We start from the raw sequence: 16,259 nt of genomic DNA, 5'->3' as shown, positions 1-16,259 counted from the left end.
AAAGAGGAGCTGCAGCAATGTGCAGTATGAGAAAAATATGGTGTTTTTTGAAAATTTCTGTTCTGGTACAACCCCTAATTAAGATTTTGAACCTGAAAATTAGCATAATACCACCTCTTTAAAAATATTGTGAATTCTCATTAAATGATGACGTTAGTCTTTTAGTATTGAGACTTTTTTCTCAACCTGTCAACCCCTTTCTTCCTCTCACTGGCAGGTTTCAGAGAGTGGGGCACTGAACATAATCTGTCATGAGTTTCTTTAACAAAATGCAGCCAGTTTGCTGTTTATCTGTAATGGGGTGTGTAGGTGTAGTCAGTGGGTGTCCAGAAGAGGGGAAGAAAACCGAGACAAAATGAAAAGCTTATTAGTGTCTCTCTGATGTCTACCAAAAGAGAAATGTATTTATGTTCAAAAAAGCTATAAACCATTGCAGTCTTCACAAAAATCACTCTAAGCTTCACTGAACTTTTACTGGTCCCTTTAGGCAATAGGTAAAATCCTAAAGTACTTCTTATGCCCCACCAAAGTCTCCTCCGGAAATCTAGGGTGGCCAACTTAAATAAGGAAAAGGACAGGAATGGCCTCACCCATTTTTCAAACCTTCATTGACTTCTAGAATTTGATCATCACATATTTGTCTTCGCATTATTTTTTCCTTTAATAGGCAGATGGTCCTCCTGTCCAGTAGTTGCAACGCCGATTTGCTCCAGTTCACAAATATATAATCAAATCAAATAATAAAACATATCAGGTCTCTACAAATTATGTCAATATAATCGTTTCAAATTTCCAATGCATAAAGGCCAAATTTAGTAAGCCACAAAACAAATGAGCATTTCTTCTCTTATACAACCTTAAATGCATGCACAAATAAAAATCGTCTTAAATGCATCACTCCAAATTCAGGATAAACATTAAACCAATTTATGACAACACTCATTTCAAGTCTTTCTGACTTCATAAAGGAGAGAAATGGTTGGTCACATTAGCAAATGGTGCACTTTTTCTGATCAAAACAGTTATTTTGATGTCATCGGGGAATGCATCATTACAGAAGACAAGTCTTAAAGTTTACTAAAAATACAATTTTTACTAGAAAAATTAAATAAACTTAAGAGGCAAAACTTGATCTTCCCCTTATCTTCACACCTCTTTTCACACTTTCCCTCATGTGAACGAGACATATGCTAGTATGTCTTAAAGGATGCCTTTTTTTTTTTATTTTGAGTATTTAGTTTCCAGCTAGAGCGCACTTTAGCTTCCTCTTTACTGGAAATCAACATCTAATCTAAGACCTGATCATGTACAACCAAAGGTCTCTAGAGGCCAAGCAAAGGTCAGGGCACAAGACACTGCAGAGAAACACTTCTTAGTAAAATATAAAACAATGTTTCAAATAAAACATCTTTAAAACTTAATTTTAGTACTTTAATTTAATATGAGCCTAGCAGTTAACAATAATCAGTCTTAAAGCACAGGCAAATCATCATTTTACCATGTGGCTTGTATATATGTGTCAGGCAGTCAAACGGTTTCTATGAAGGCCCCCCAAGGACCAGAACCTGTGTCGCTTTCTTCACACTTCTCATTCTCACAACACCCTCTCTTGCAAAGAAAGGATACTGTCTTGATGGAAAGTCCGATAACCCCTCTCTCCAACAGTCCACGCTCTCTGACTGACTCTGGAACATGGCCGGATTGGGTGTCAGAACGTACTGCCGAATTAGTACCTCATTTCTGTCGATGCAATCGATCAGGCACCAGGCTCCCCTTGGGTGTTGGTAGATCTGCAGTGCACACCTCAGTCGATTCATCCGGTGATGCTCTGGTGGGTACTGGGTGCACAGGAGTTGTGACTGTCTGAGGATACCGGGTCCTGTGTTCCAGTTCCACACGGACACAGAAGGGAGTTTTCCATCTTGTCTCTCTGGAATCTCTCCCTCTCTGCACCAGCAAATCCTGGACCATATCTTGTGATCTGGATAACACCGGTGTTGGATCCTGTTGTTGTCGTAGTCGAGGAACTGCAGAAAGACAATTTTCTTTGTGACTTCGATGCGTTGATCTGGGCAATGGGGAGTCCCTTTACGGTCACTTTCGCTGATCGCCATGGGTTCTGCTCCTAGGTGTGGATTAGAAGAACTCAAAGCACTCGGACCAGGCTCAGTCCCACAGGAGCTACAAGTACCCTGACCAGAGGCCGTCAGAGAGAGTTGGACATGGGTTAGTTTCACAGGCTTCCACGGTGGAGATCAACATTTCTTTCTGGCTCTTAAGGTAACACCACAGCTGCTTTAACTGCCTAACCTCCATCCTCATCTTATCAAAACTTTTAAACAACTTTCTAATCGTATGACCTATTTCGATTTTCTTTTTTGGAGGTTCTTTTGCTCGTACAGTGACAGATGCCTCAGCAAGAACAGCATTTTCATTTGCAACCCTTGAAATGGATTCGCCTTCTTCCCCTTCTTTTTCGGGAATCGGAGAACTCGGACCACTCGGTTGAGTTTCTCCTAGGCAAATCTTTTGGGCGTCAAAATGTGCTAATTAATGGCTACATACTGCACAGTATTTGTGAACAGCTACATCCAGAAGTTCATTGTCAGTGTCTACAATGAATGAACAGTCCACAGTTAAGATCACCAGATCTTTAGACCTTTAGATGTAAGGCAACTACTTTAGTAATAATGAAAAAAAAAACAATGACTCTCGCAATCATCTGATGTAGCTGTGACAAACCTTTTATTTAGGTAAAATCCAGAATAAAGCGCAGTGGCACTGGGGCTGGTAATGTGCAATGAATAAAATTATTCACAGTTAATCTTGCATTGCAGCTAAAGTAATAGGCTATAGTAATGTAATAATTCCACATATATTGTATATGAAGGTGGATCAAACATACAGATGAACCTAGTATTTATTTTCATTCTTTACATTACACAAGATTAATAAGGCAAGTAGAGAGTTGTAAAAATCTTGAATGTTCTCCACTTGTTATCCTGTAGTTACAGGACTGTGGGCTGTATTAAGTATCTACTGTTCTCCCATGCTCGTAATCACACAGTAACGATGGGGTATGTGCTGATCTCCAAATCTTCTTCTGTATTTACACATAAGGCAAGTAAGGGGAAATATAAAAGGTATATTCTATCATCTGGTTTATTCTCTGTGTTGCTTTCCTTCTTCTTTTTTTTTATCCTCCTCTGACAAAGATGCAAGTGATGGCCACATCATGCTACCTCCTCATTCTTCCGTTGTTTCTGGCAATAAAAGAAAAAAACAACACATAAATAATTGTTACTAGTTAAGTGCAGTAAAGTAAACTTTAAATTGACTCCACTACCACACAGAAAACATGTCTTAGTAACAATTCACAATCACAATTGTTACTAAGACAAATAACTATCAAGCTTTTATATTTTTTTTACAGTCACAATTTTAGCCTATGGCATTTTACACAGCATAAATTAGCCTAGTGGCTAGTGGCTAGCTTAACAATTTAAATTACTTATTTTTACTATGTCTTACTCACCGCTGGTAAAATCGCGCATTTTCAGCCTGAACGTATGTTTTGTTGAAACTGCAGCTGATCGTAGTGAGATCGTAGTGAGAGCAATAAGCTGATGGACTGCAGTGCCGAGTCGTTTTCAGGTGGCAGAAGCGTAGCTCTGCTGCTGGGCGCATGACGTAAACACGTAAGCGCGAGCTCCCTGTAACCCATAGAGACTGCATTGCAGCTCCCGCAGTAAAAAATAAAATGCCTTAACATGAAATTCTGTGAGAGAGATTAGGGCGGTCACAGCTAACTGTGTGGTAGAAAAGTGTGAGAAAAATCCCCTGCCTTTCCCTGTTTGGTGGTGCGTCGCCCGATCGCCCAAATGAACAAACCGCCCCTGATAAAGAGTAAGGAAAGAATAAGAGCCAAAGAAAAAATGCATTTCAGTCCTAAAGCATAGTCTCACAAAACATTCTGATTATACAACACTATTATAATGTTGATTAAGAAATGCATTTTAGCAACCACACAGCAACATAAGTTTATAAAATTTTAGTACAAACAATATTATCTTCTGAGATGATTCATTAAAGGGTGAAAATAAAAAAATAAAATGAATAATAATCCCAAAAAATTTTCTCTTGCTAAATTTTCTGTCAAACTTTGTGGTACATACTCATCTTTGCAGTATATTTAAATATTAGAATACTGAATTAAGGTTTATTTTGTTTTTTAACAATTTACAATTTGTGGATACACAACACCATGTTCTCTTGTCTTCCAGTGGGCCTATATGTTTCAGGGACAGAGGCAGAGTCATAGTAAGGCCCGTCTCTCCTTTGTGTAATGGTCTAGGAATAAGACAGCACATGTTCTGGACAGTATCCAGCTGTTTCACAACACTGTAGACTGCTCCCTTTCAAAAACGTTTTTTCATTAATTTAACAAGAGTACCAGGTTGACCCCTCATCAGGTACAGAGGCATCAAGTTAACTCAGGTGTGAGTTATTGACTAAATAATCATGTCCTTCCCATAGGTGTGGCTATACCACAGAATTAGTGCACGTCTAAAAGCTAGACTCAATCACATTCAGTATATACTGTATAGCACCAAATAGAATAACACTATACATAATTAAATCACAGAAGAAACACACCCTGGACAAAGAAGATGTGTGTGGTTTCCATACTGATTGCTGAAAAGTATCCAAACCAGGTTGGAGCTATGACGGGGGATTTTAGGATAACTATATTTCAAGCAACCTGAGGTCCAGGCATCAGTTCCAGTCCTAGTTCATCTGTTCTGTGGATTCTCCCTTTGGCTACTAGAAACTTAGTGGCTTTTCTCAAACCCCATATAGAGTAACAAATTATGCTCTTATTATTCCTTGAATTTGCAAGGTTTCCCATGAAGGGTGACAGACACTTATAATAACTATCTGAGCCTGACAGTGGCAGAAACAAGCACTTTTAGTTAATGGATGTACATAAGGGTGGACATTTACCCTGGATGATTATATTGTAGCCAGTTTCGCAGCTGCCTGCTGTAGGGATTTTGCTCAATAACGGGCCAATTTATTGACCCTTTATTGTCATCTTTCATGAAACATGTTTTTTTGCTTCATATGTATAATTTTCAGATTTCTGATATATTTCCTCCTGCAGAATGTAGAGATGAGGAAGTATTTCATACTTTGGAAGATGAGGATGATGATAAGGGGGTATTCATCTTGTGTAGCTCTTCCCATAAGGTAGGAACCAGAGCTTTAACCCCGGCCTCCAGGTCAGACTGTTTGAAAACAGCTAGAGGGACAAAGATGAAAGATGAGTGTCAGACAAAATTGGTAAAGTCTCATAGAAAGCCTCCATTGTAAGTTTTAAAAATGAAGAGTTATATTATGCGTTTGATTTTGTAACATTTTTATATTTATTGATGTATTAGACTAACAGACAAATAACTGGTGACAATACTGACAACTGATTAATTGATTTAAATTATTTTTATAAGAAAATGCCAACCTTCTCTGGTTGCAGCTTTTCAAAATGTGAACATTTGCTGGTCTCTGAGTGGCAAACTGAATATTTTTGAGTTTTGCAAACTAGTAAGTAATCAGTAATGAAAACAATCTTTGGTTCCAGCCCTAAACTGCAGATCTTGAAATGGTCTTTGCTTACGTGCATTCAGCATCTCACTACTGCTTGACTTCTTTCGTCGAGGGGATGAACCCATTGTAGACGATTGCCTCTCATGGTTCCTCCATGGTGGCGATCGTCTCTCACGGCTACTCCTTGGAAATGCTTGTCTGTCGTCATTCCTCCTTGGCGAGGACTGTTTCTCATCTCTCATCCTCTGTGACGTTTGTCTATCAGGGTTTCTTGAATGTGACCGATAGCGGGAGAAGGTCGGACGGTCATACAATGGGGAGTGAAAACGAGACCTGAAAGTTGGGACGAAATAAGTGTCCAATTAAACTAATGATAATTTAAAAATGGAATTTTGTGTGTGAGTGTTATCGAACTACCTCTTCATTCTACCCACCAAGCCATGGTGGCGACAGGAGCAATTTCCACAATGCACAAGGGTTAAATAACCTAAACGATCAACAATCTGGCTCTCAGGCAATTGGATTTCTGGTACGCATGAACTGTTATGCAGTTTGAGAAGTTGCACGATCCGATTTCCCTCATGGCTACAATCAAAAAAAATCTGTCATTAACTGTAGTTTGTTTTAATATTTAAATATTTATCATATATATATTCTTACTTTTTGTTCATAAAAGTAGCGCTATCTTTCTCTCTTTTTGTCAGCACTGAGGAAGCAGCCATCTTGTTTGGAATTGTTACTTTAGCTTCTGCTCAGTGCGAGCTTCACATTGTGTTCGGTCAGTTGACCCATTAAGTGTGAGCATAAAAGAGGCAGGTTCTGACTGTGCAATAAGGCCAAATAAAACATGTAGTGTGAGTTAACACAATGTGTCAGATCTATAGAATCACAGTGTCTACCCAATTTAAGAAATTTACCTGGTCCCGAGCACTATCTAGCGTTCCACTTTGGGTGTCTGTGACAATTTTGATATCCCTGACAATCTGTAACATTTTGACAATAAAAGCCAACGGTGTCGGTGTTGAGGCAAGTGGTCATAAAGCAGTTATGTTTGGGCAATGCTTCTAAAGTCAAATAATATTGAGGAAATGTACGGGTTCTGCTGTAACTGTAACTGTGGAAAAACCATAGGAGATACCTTGAAGAAGTTGATCGTCCATAGTCAATCACTTTACTCGGCTGGAGAACAGCTGTTTCCTCCCGGCACATCCCTGTCCCCCCAGAAGTACTCGAACTGTGACTGTCTGTTCCACTCACGCTTCTGTTGGGTTGGGGTTCGGGGTAGGGTACTGACTGAACTGCTGTTGTAGCACTCTTGGCCTTCTGATTGTGTATTTGGTGCAAGATGAGTGGCAGGTTATCAGGAGTAATCTGGTCTTCGGGGAGGGAAATGAGATAGTCCAAGTCCTGTTTTTCAAGTCCAAATTGCAGAAGGATGTTAGCAGCTAATTCAGAGGCACCACTGCTTGCACAGTTAGACGAAGCAGATGATGGACAAAATTTAGAGTCATCAACAGTTGGAATTTTGTAGTTTGACGACCAGTCCAAAGAGCTACTTCCACTTTCAATATCTGTGTGTCTATGTGCTAGAGAGGCAGAGCTTGAGGAGCGTGGGTGGGAGGCCTTCCCTGTGCCTGAGGAGAGAAACTCATCCCTTTGAGTGCTGGTAGAGCGAGTGCCCTGGTCTATCGACTGATGCATTGGTTTGCAGAGAAGCACCTCCTCTTCTCTGGTTCTGCTAATGTGCATGTCTGTGGACTTCTCTAAGTCGTTGTTCATTATGGTCCTACTCTGTTCAGGCCTGTAGCTCATTGACTGAGACATCAGCGACAGAAGCATTCCCCCAGGGTTGGCAGGAGTCACTTCTTTGTCTTTAAACTGGGCACTCCACACTGTCCCTGGGTTGAACTTTGGGACCCAGAGGCATTTGCATTATGCAGGGATTGTTAAAGAGATTGATGGCCGAAGCAGCCAGATAGGGGGTGGTGTAGGTATGTAGGGAGCAGGTGTGTTGGAGTTGGCCGTAAAGGTTGCAGATCAGCTGCCAGCAGCATTAGCGTTGTTTATCCGCATTAGTGCTAACTGACAGTTGAGCCAGCTGCAAGGAGGCAGGAGCGTCGAGAAGGGTCGCAATTCTTTGATAACAATTCAAATCTGAAAGGTAAAAGAAAAACAAAGGAAGGTGTCATTGAATTGGACTGTACTGCAGTTTCTTTGATGGGTAGCATCCATCATCTGAAAGGTCTTGAGTTGGTTCTGTTAGATACAGGTTCATTTCACTTCCTGTTCTTTTATTAATGGCCAGTATGTCATGTGAGCTGTTTCTTTTATCAACATTATTTTGAAAATCACAACCCATTTAAGAAATGACCAGTATTGTATTGTTAAAATTGTAAAAAGAAAAAAAAAAAAAGACAAAAAAGAAAACCCCCCAAACAATTATTATTAGTAGAATTATTCACACTAGAGCTGAAATTAATGGTTAGTTCTCAATTAACAGATAATGGATCAGGGACTATTCTCATAATCAACTAATGATTTAACCTTGAGTTCCCAGAAATTTTAGTAGCTATTTTTAAAAATGTAACCATTACTTGAATAATTGAGAATTATTAGATAATTTTAAAGATTAAACAATTATTAAAATAATCGATAGCTGGAGTCTTCATTGACATATAACTATTTAATTGTGATTAGCATTTCTATGTTGTGTATCTAGGAACTTTTATTTTGAAGAAACAGACCGGAATTGTTATTCCTATTAATATTTTGTGATGTTGCATCAAGTTAAGTGAGGACAGTTTGTATTTATGACAACATATTTGTCCTAATGTCTCATCACTGTTATATATCATCTTGCCCACAGACGTCCTATAATGAGTCTGTTATGTTACGTCCAATAAGGTAATGTTTGGATACCAAAACCAAAATAATTGCTATTATTATCAGCACAAACTAATAAACAGTGTGAGTGTGAGAACAGAGTGTTACTGTGCAGTTTATTGTATTTCTTCCTTAAAGCTATATGTGTTATCATTATTCTGCCACACAGTGGCTACTCTTACAGAAATTCACATTTTATTAAGGCCCCTAATAATATTTTAAACTCCTTATATGTGGTGAACATGTTGATATGAAGAAAATAGGCAAGAATACACTTCACTTCCCTCCCACAAAAGATAAGATCAGAACAGATGCATAGTGTCTAATAATCTTTGCAAGAAACAGAAGAAGCTTTTAGGGTCTTAGATAAACAAAAACCTGAGTTAGTCTGCAGAGTAACTGAACTCAACACTAAAAGGCTGTGTCCTATATACAATTACAACATGATTAAACATCACTCCATCGCTCTGTTCCCACCTCTTTCTTCACTTTTTTGAAATATCTTTACTCTCGTGATCGTGTCACATCGTAGCGACCTTCATGTAGAACACAGTGGTCTCCGTATGACCAGATTTATGGCAATCCAAGTTTGCACAGAATTTGGTGGTGTAATGCTGCAGCATGTTACCACACTCCTTCGTTTGTTCTGCCTCACTGAGGTTAGGCTGACATTTCAGGAAACAGAGTGAGAGAGAAGTCTGCATACACACACACACACACACACACACACACACACACACACACACACGCACATACACACACAAGCACACAAGTGCTTTCATCTGGGTCCACACATGAATGTGCAGCATCTACCTCCCCTTACCAATAACAGAAGGTCAGATCCCCTCTAATGATCTCCACATTTGTGGCCGGAAGTAACCTGACCCTAGATCAATCAGGAAAAAGTTTTATTTTATGGATTGGGGTTTTGTATATTTTGTTTTGTTAAATCCTTCCATGTGTGTTTATGTGTACTTCATTTCCCATCTCTGTGTTGTAGCGAGTCCTTGGTAGGGCACCTGATCTAACACAGGTTCTGGTCCACCTGATCACTAGAGTCTAGTCCCAGGATGGTGGTGGTAATTCTGAGTGTAGCAGTGTGGAATTACTCACCAAATCAGGAAGAGGAAGAAACACTAACAGACATCCAATATTGTACGTGTGTGTCTGTGGCAGTCAAGTCTTACACAAGAAGAAAAGATGTCACAGTTTTTCACAAGGGAGTCTCTGTGTGTTCTTTCAAGAGTGAAAGGGCCTATGCTACACTAAGCTAACGTTAAAGAGAAGGGTCCGCAGATGTGAAGAACACGACAGGTTAGGTTCTGTTGTCATTCAAACAAGGTATGATGAGATTGGCCTACAGACAGAGCATGTTCAGCTTCCTGCTTTCCACAGAGCACATTCATATATGGCTAACCTTAACACAGCTTACTCTGTCCCACATCAAAGCACTGCACTCTCAAAAATTCAGTAGCAAGTTAAAAATATTGTCACAAAATGACTAAATCCTGAAATTAAAATACACACTCAGTCAATACAAATGTCAGAATCAATGCACTTGTCATATATGTTGATCTTTATATTCTCTTTGTCAAATTTGTCAAAGTAAAACATATTTCTGCTTTAAAACTGGAATATAAATTTACGTTATCCACATCATTAATTATCATCACTTGTTTACCCGTTCTTCTTCAACTTAAAACATCATGATGGCTCCTGTTCGTTGTCTGACTGACTGGTGTTGATCTTAAAAACTGGTTTCAGTTCCATGTCAGCCACTCTAGCAATTGCAGTTTTATCACCATCTAAAGCAAACTCGGCAACACATTTCTTATCTGACAAAACACTTTTCTCGTCAGTGCCGAGCACTTTGCTCTGCCAGATAAAATCATCAGCCATCTTCCATCCTCTCACTGGCAGATTCCAGACAGTGGGGCACTGAACATAATCTGTAATGAGTTCCTTTAACAAAATGCGGCCAATTTACTGTTTATCTGTAATGAGGTGTGTAGGTGTAGGCAGTGTGGATGTAAAAGTAAAAGAATACTGACTTACCAGTCCAGAATGGGGGAAGAAATGAAGACAAAAGGAGAAAAGGCATTTTAGTTTTTCTCTGATGTCCACCAAAAGCGAAACGTATGTATTGTCAAAAAATGCAAAAAAGGGTTTTAAAGTTCTCACAAAATCCTCTACGCTACCTGAGCTCTTACCGGTTCCTGTGGGCAATTGGTAAAATCACCCTTGTTAAAAAGGACCTAAATCTCCCCATCTCCCTACCAGAGAGCAATAATCTAAATTTTTAAAAGAATGAAGAGCAAAGCAATATTAAAAATCGCCTAAGTCTAACCAACAAGGTCTGCTAAAAATCTACTACATCAACTTCCCCGGAGCTCTAGGGTCAGCAACTTAAACAAAGAAAAGGACAGAAACCATTTCTGAAACGCTCATTGGCTACCAGAACTTGATCATCACATTGATTGATCTTTACATTCTTAGGTCATACTTCTCATTTTATGGGTGGTTACTCCTCCTGTCCAGTAGTTGCAACACCCCTTTGCTCCAGTTCACAAGTTAATATCAAATAAATAATACAAACATCATGTAGAAAACTATGTTAATATAATCTTTTCAAATTTCAAATTTCAAAAAAAGTCCAGATATAGTAGGCCACAGTTTTAAAGCAAAACAACTTTGTTTTTTGCATTTCTTCTCTTATAAATCTTAAATGCATCACACAAAGATTATAACTGACATTAACCCAATTTATGATAACACTCACTCCACTTGCAGTCTCGCTGGCCTTTTCACAATGGTTGGTGTCACATTAAAAAATAGGGCCTTTTTTACTGATCAAAATATTTATTTTGATGTCAACAGGGAATGCATACAGGAAACACCATTACAAAAGACAAGTTTTACTTAAAAATTAAAGTGAAGTAAAACTCTTGACCTTCACTTTTCTTCAAACTTCTTTTCACACTTCCCCTCATGAGGGCGAGATATACGCTCGTGTGTCATAAGGGGCGCCTTGTTTGTTTGTTCTTGAGATTTCAGTTTCCAGCAAAAGCGGACCTTAGCTTCCTCTTTTACAGGAAACTAGCATCTCATCAGAAATTTGATCATGTACAACCAAAGGTCTCAAGAGGCAGGGCAAAGGTCAGGGCACAAGAGACTGTAGCAGAAGTGTAATTTACACTGGGGACGCTGCGAACATGTCCCCACCGCATTTGGAAGCATTTGTTAAAAATGTCCTGAAAAATAGCTTGCACCAAGAAATGTTAGATAACAAATGAAAATGCTTTGAGAAAGGTTTATTTGCAAAATAAGAAAACATGCAATGCAAATTTAACATAGAAGAAACAAATGTGCATTGCCCCCCAAAGTAACTAGTTAAATAAACAAGCTTCTGATTACTACATTTTATTTTGTTATATTTTTATATAACAACAAGTATCACCTACAAGCTGAATTGTTTTGTTTCCCTTTACATAAATTAAGATGTTTCCACCATAAATTGGAGCAGAAAATGTCTCCAGTATGCCGGAAATTAAGTGTTAAATGCTCCAATGATCCAATCGGGGGACCCAGACCGCCGCTCATGTATTTCAGCATTTCCTTTTTCTTCAAATAGTGTTAAAAATCTTTTTGTCTCGTTCTCCTGCATCGTCATGTCTCGTGACCGAAGTGTATCATCACACCCCTAATCTGAGCCCTTACGTCCCCACTGCTTTTCAACACACAGTGACGCCCTTGGGCTGTAGAGACACAAAACTTATTAAAGAAATAAAACAGTAGTTTAACAATATTTCCTTCTTCAAATTGTATTTTCACAATATGACTTAAGTAGGTAATGATTATCTCTCATGAAAACAAAGGCAAAACACTTACTATAATGGAGTATATGTGTCAGGCAGTCAAACTGTTTAACCAGGACCAGGGTCTTTTTCTTCACATTTATCTCATTCTCACAACAACGCTCAGGATTTTGTTTCCACTTAACTCCCTCTGCTGCACCTAATTTTATTGTAAGTCTGTATGTATTGTTGTTTATTGTTTTTATATATTTATATTTATATATATCAACATAATTACATGCTTTTTTTTGTATGGTTTAAACAGTTGTGACGTTACTGTGCATATGACAATAAACTTCTTGAATCTAATAACACTGACTTTTCACAGACATACATGTCACCAAACGAAATCAGCTCCTGTGTACATAAGCAAATTTTTCATGTTTCAGTCTTGTGGCTACTCACTCTTTGAAGTCTTTTTCTTCCTTATTTTGAAGTGTCCTCTTGTGTCTTGTCTAAACTTTTGCTTTCCGTGCCTGTCTTTGTGGATTTTTGTGTTTTGTTTTTGTCGCCAGCCTTCCCTGCTTGGATTATTGCTTTTCTTTTGGTTTCTGTATTATGGATTTATTTTGCCGTATGGACTGCCCGCCTTGCCATTTATGTAAGTTTTCCACCGTTACTTTAATAAACATAGATGTACCTGCCCCGCCTCCCAGGGTAGGCCTATTTTTTTTTGCTAAACAATATAAAAAGGGGTTCCCACGTCTGCTGCATTGCAGTGTTTCTTCTTATACACTGTTTAAAAAATGGAATTCAAAGCTTCTCACTGGATTCACAGAGTATGCAGGCAGGATTTCTGTGAGCAGGGTGATATATGGTTGCACAGCAGCAGCGTGGAAAGTCCCAAATCCAAAAATCAGATGAACACCTGTTCACCTTTTGCTTCATTTTAGGCCACAGATATGAACTTAATGAACGATGCGAAATTTGCAGTGTTGTAATATTAATTGTGTATTAATAATATGATTTAATATTATGTAGCCTAATATACATTTCTAAGAGCAAAATCACAATTATTCTAGGTACATTTTGCTGTTCTTTTTTATGTCACACTTGCCTTGGCATGTAAACATTTCCCTCTGCCTATGAAACCTCTTTTTGAAGTGAAATGACTTGAGCGCCAGCACAATGCACTCTCCCAGCAACATTAATATTTATAAATCTGTATGAGTTAGAATTTGTGCCATGTATGGAAAGAAGAGCTTCAACTTTATAAGATGCAACAGTAGAAAGATATATCGTCTTTTGGGGAATAAAGTTACTCATGTAATGAAAAGCATTCTGAAATGTGTTGGTGGTGTCCTCTGGCTCACTGCCTGAGAGAATGGTGGCGTCTAGTGGATCTCAGTGGTAAGTACATAATAATAAGAATCCTAGTTTACCAACTTCTGATACACACTTTATGGACAAAAGTATTGGGGCACCCCTATCCCAGTGCTTTTGGTAGGGGCTGTTTTTTTCCCAAGGTGTTGTCTTTCTTAAGGGGAATCAAAATGCTACAGCATACAATTTTAGATAATAGTTCTCCCCACAGTTTGTGTTTGACCCTTTTCCTGTTTGAAACAAACTGAAAATGTCCCCATGCACAAAGCCCACTTCATAAAGAAATGCTTTTCCCAATTTGGTATGGAAGAACTTCACTGGCCTGCACAGAGTCCGGACCTTAACCTTATCAACACCTTTTGGGTAAAATATATAGGAGATTGCGAGCCAGGCCCTGTTGTCGAACATCAGCATCTGATCCTTATAAGAATTGAATGTAATCAGAACTGTTAATTACTTTGCACCTTTGTAATGGGAATTCCATGAAAACCCATCTCCAAACACTGCCATGTAACTAATCTCACTCATTGGGGGCCTCTGGTCTCTTGGGTATGGGGTCAATGGAAGAATAAATGTGCGTGATGCTTTATGAGGTGTCCAGGGGGGTCATGACTTTAAGTGGTTCACCACATGTACCTGGGCATGATTGTCTTACGATAAATCCAGATTGAGTGTCCCCTAGGGAGCACTCAGACATGTTCCCTTGATGAGATTAGGTTAAAACCTGCATGTGCTGAGACACTGCAGCTCACTCGGATGATACTCTGATGCGTGTGTGTCCCAGAGAGTTCCTTCTGCAGAAGACTTGAATAAAATTCACAGACAGACAAGTGTTTGCCTGAGCTGTTTATATGAACTCCTCATTCCCACCACCCTCTAAAGGGAGAGACAGGTGCGTCAGAGGGGGATAGACAGGTCAAAAGTTACAAAGAAAACTCCTGCACTCTGTCTAACTGGCAAAAAAAAACCAAGCTATATGCATTGACACAATGTTTCAGTGCTACCTTTATCAGGTTGTGATCAATACATACAGTGGGTACGGAAAGTATTCAGACCCCTTTAAATTTTTCACTCTTTGTTTCATTGCAGCCATTTTCCAAAAATCAAAAGAGTTCATTTTATTTCTCAGTAATGTACACTCAGCACCCCATCTTGACAGAAACAAACAGAAATGTAGAAATTTTGCAAATTATTAAAAAAGAAAAACTGAAATATCACATGGTCATAAGTATTCAGACCCTTTGCTCAGTATTTAGTAGAAGCACCCTTTTGATCTAATACAGCCATGAGTCGTTTGGGAAAGATGCAACAAGTTTTTCACATCTGGATTTGGGTACCTCTGCCATTCCTCCTTGCAGATCCTCTCCAGTTCTGTCAGGTTGGATGGTAAACGTTGGTGGACAGCCATTTTCAGGTCTCTCCAGAGATGCTCAATTGGGTTTAAGTCAGGGCTCTGGCTGGGCCATTCAAGAACAGCCACGGAGTTGTTGTGAAGCCACCTTCGTTATTTTAGCGGTGTGCTTAGGGTCATTGTCTTGTTGGAAGGTAAACCTTCGGCCCAGTCTGAGGTCCAGAGCACTCTGGAAAAGGTTTTCGTCCAGGATATCCCTGTACTTGGCCGCATTCATCTTTCCCTCGATTGCAACCAGTCGTCCTGTCCCTGCAGCTGAAAAACACCCCCACAGCATGATGCTGCCACCACCATGCTTCACTGTTGAGACTGTATTGGACAGGTGATGAGCAGTGCCTGGTTTTCTCCACACATACCGCTTAGAATTAAGGCCAAAAAGTTCTATCTTGGTCTCATCAGACCAGAGGATCTTATTTATCACCATCTTGGAGTCCTTCAGGTGTTTTTTAGCAAACTCCATGCGGGCTTCATGTGTCTTGCACTGAGGAGAGGCTTCCGTCGGGCCACTCTGCCATAAAGCCCCGACTGGTGGATTGCTGCAGTGATGGTTGACTTACTACAACTTTCTCCCATCTCCCGACTGCATCTCTGGAGCTCAGCCACAGTGACCTTTGGGTTCTTCTTTACCTCTCTCACCAAGGCTCTTCTCCCCCGATAGCTCAGTTTGGCGGACGGCCAGCTCTAGGAAGGGTTCTGGTCGTCCCAAACGTCTTCCATTTGAGGATTATGGAGGCCACTGTGCTCTTAGGAACCTTAAGTGCAGCAGAAATTTTTTGTACCTTGGCCAGTCTGTGCCTTGCCACAATTCTGTCTCTGAGCTCTTCAGGCAGTTCCTTTGACCTCATGATTCTCATTTGCTCTGACATGCACTGTGAGCTGTAAGGTCTTATATAGACAGGTGTGTGGCTTTCCCTAATCAAGTCCAATCAGTATAATCAAACACAGCTGGACTCAAATGAAGGTGTAGAACCATCTCAAGGATGATCAGAAGAAAAGACAGCACCTGAGTTAAATATGAGTGTCACGGCAAAGGGTCTGAATACTTATGACCATGTGATATTTCAGTTTTTCTTTTTTAATAATTTGCAAAAATTTCTACATTTCTGTTTTTTTCTGTCAAGATGGGGTGCTGAGTGTACATTATGAGAAATAAAATGAACTTTTTGATTTTTGGAAATGGCTGC

At 39.4% G+C, this 16,259-nt stretch overlaps 1 protein-coding gene across 5 annotated transcripts; it reads right to left on the bottom strand.

Moving 5' to 3' along the window:
- Window positions 1-642: 642 nt before the first annotated feature.
- Window positions 643-14,712, bottom strand: LOC119913163. 5 transcript variants are annotated; one of them, XM_038732512.1, is made up of 5 exons: window positions 12,747-14,712; window positions 6,743-7,758; window positions 5,675-5,937; window positions 5,193-5,302; window positions 643-2,192 (listed from the first exon to the last, which is right to left on the bottom strand). In XM_038732512.1, exons 2-5 carry the CDS (start codon window positions 7,441-7,443, stop codon window positions 1,539-1,541), a joined length of 1,728 nt encoding a protein of 575 aa, XP_038588440.1. In that variant the 5' UTR covers window positions 7,444-7,758; window positions 12,747-14,712; the 3' UTR covers window positions 643-1,538. The 5 variants fall into 5 exon arrangements, with proteins under 5 accessions (XP_038588440.1, XP_038588439.1, XP_038588441.1 ...); XM_038732511.1 differs by lacking the exon at window positions 12,747-14,712 and adding an exon at window positions 10,543-10,967; XM_038732513.1 differs by lacking the exon at window positions 12,747-14,712 and adding an exon at window positions 10,169-10,532.
- Window positions 14,713-16,259: the final 1,547 nt, after the last annotated feature.

This window comes from Micropterus salmoides, unplaced genomic scaffold (assembly GCF_014851395.1).
Source record: "Micropterus salmoides isolate LMB-PRFRI ecotype aquatic unplaced genomic scaffold, ASM1485139v1 Ms_hic_scaffold_2, whole genome shotgun sequence".
NCBI classification, from domain to species: domain Eukaryota; kingdom Metazoa; phylum Chordata; class Actinopteri; order Centrarchiformes; family Centrarchidae; genus Micropterus; species Micropterus salmoides.
The sequence above is the reverse complement of the archived record's forward strand: the minus strand, read 5'-3'. Positions and strand labels throughout refer to the sequence as shown.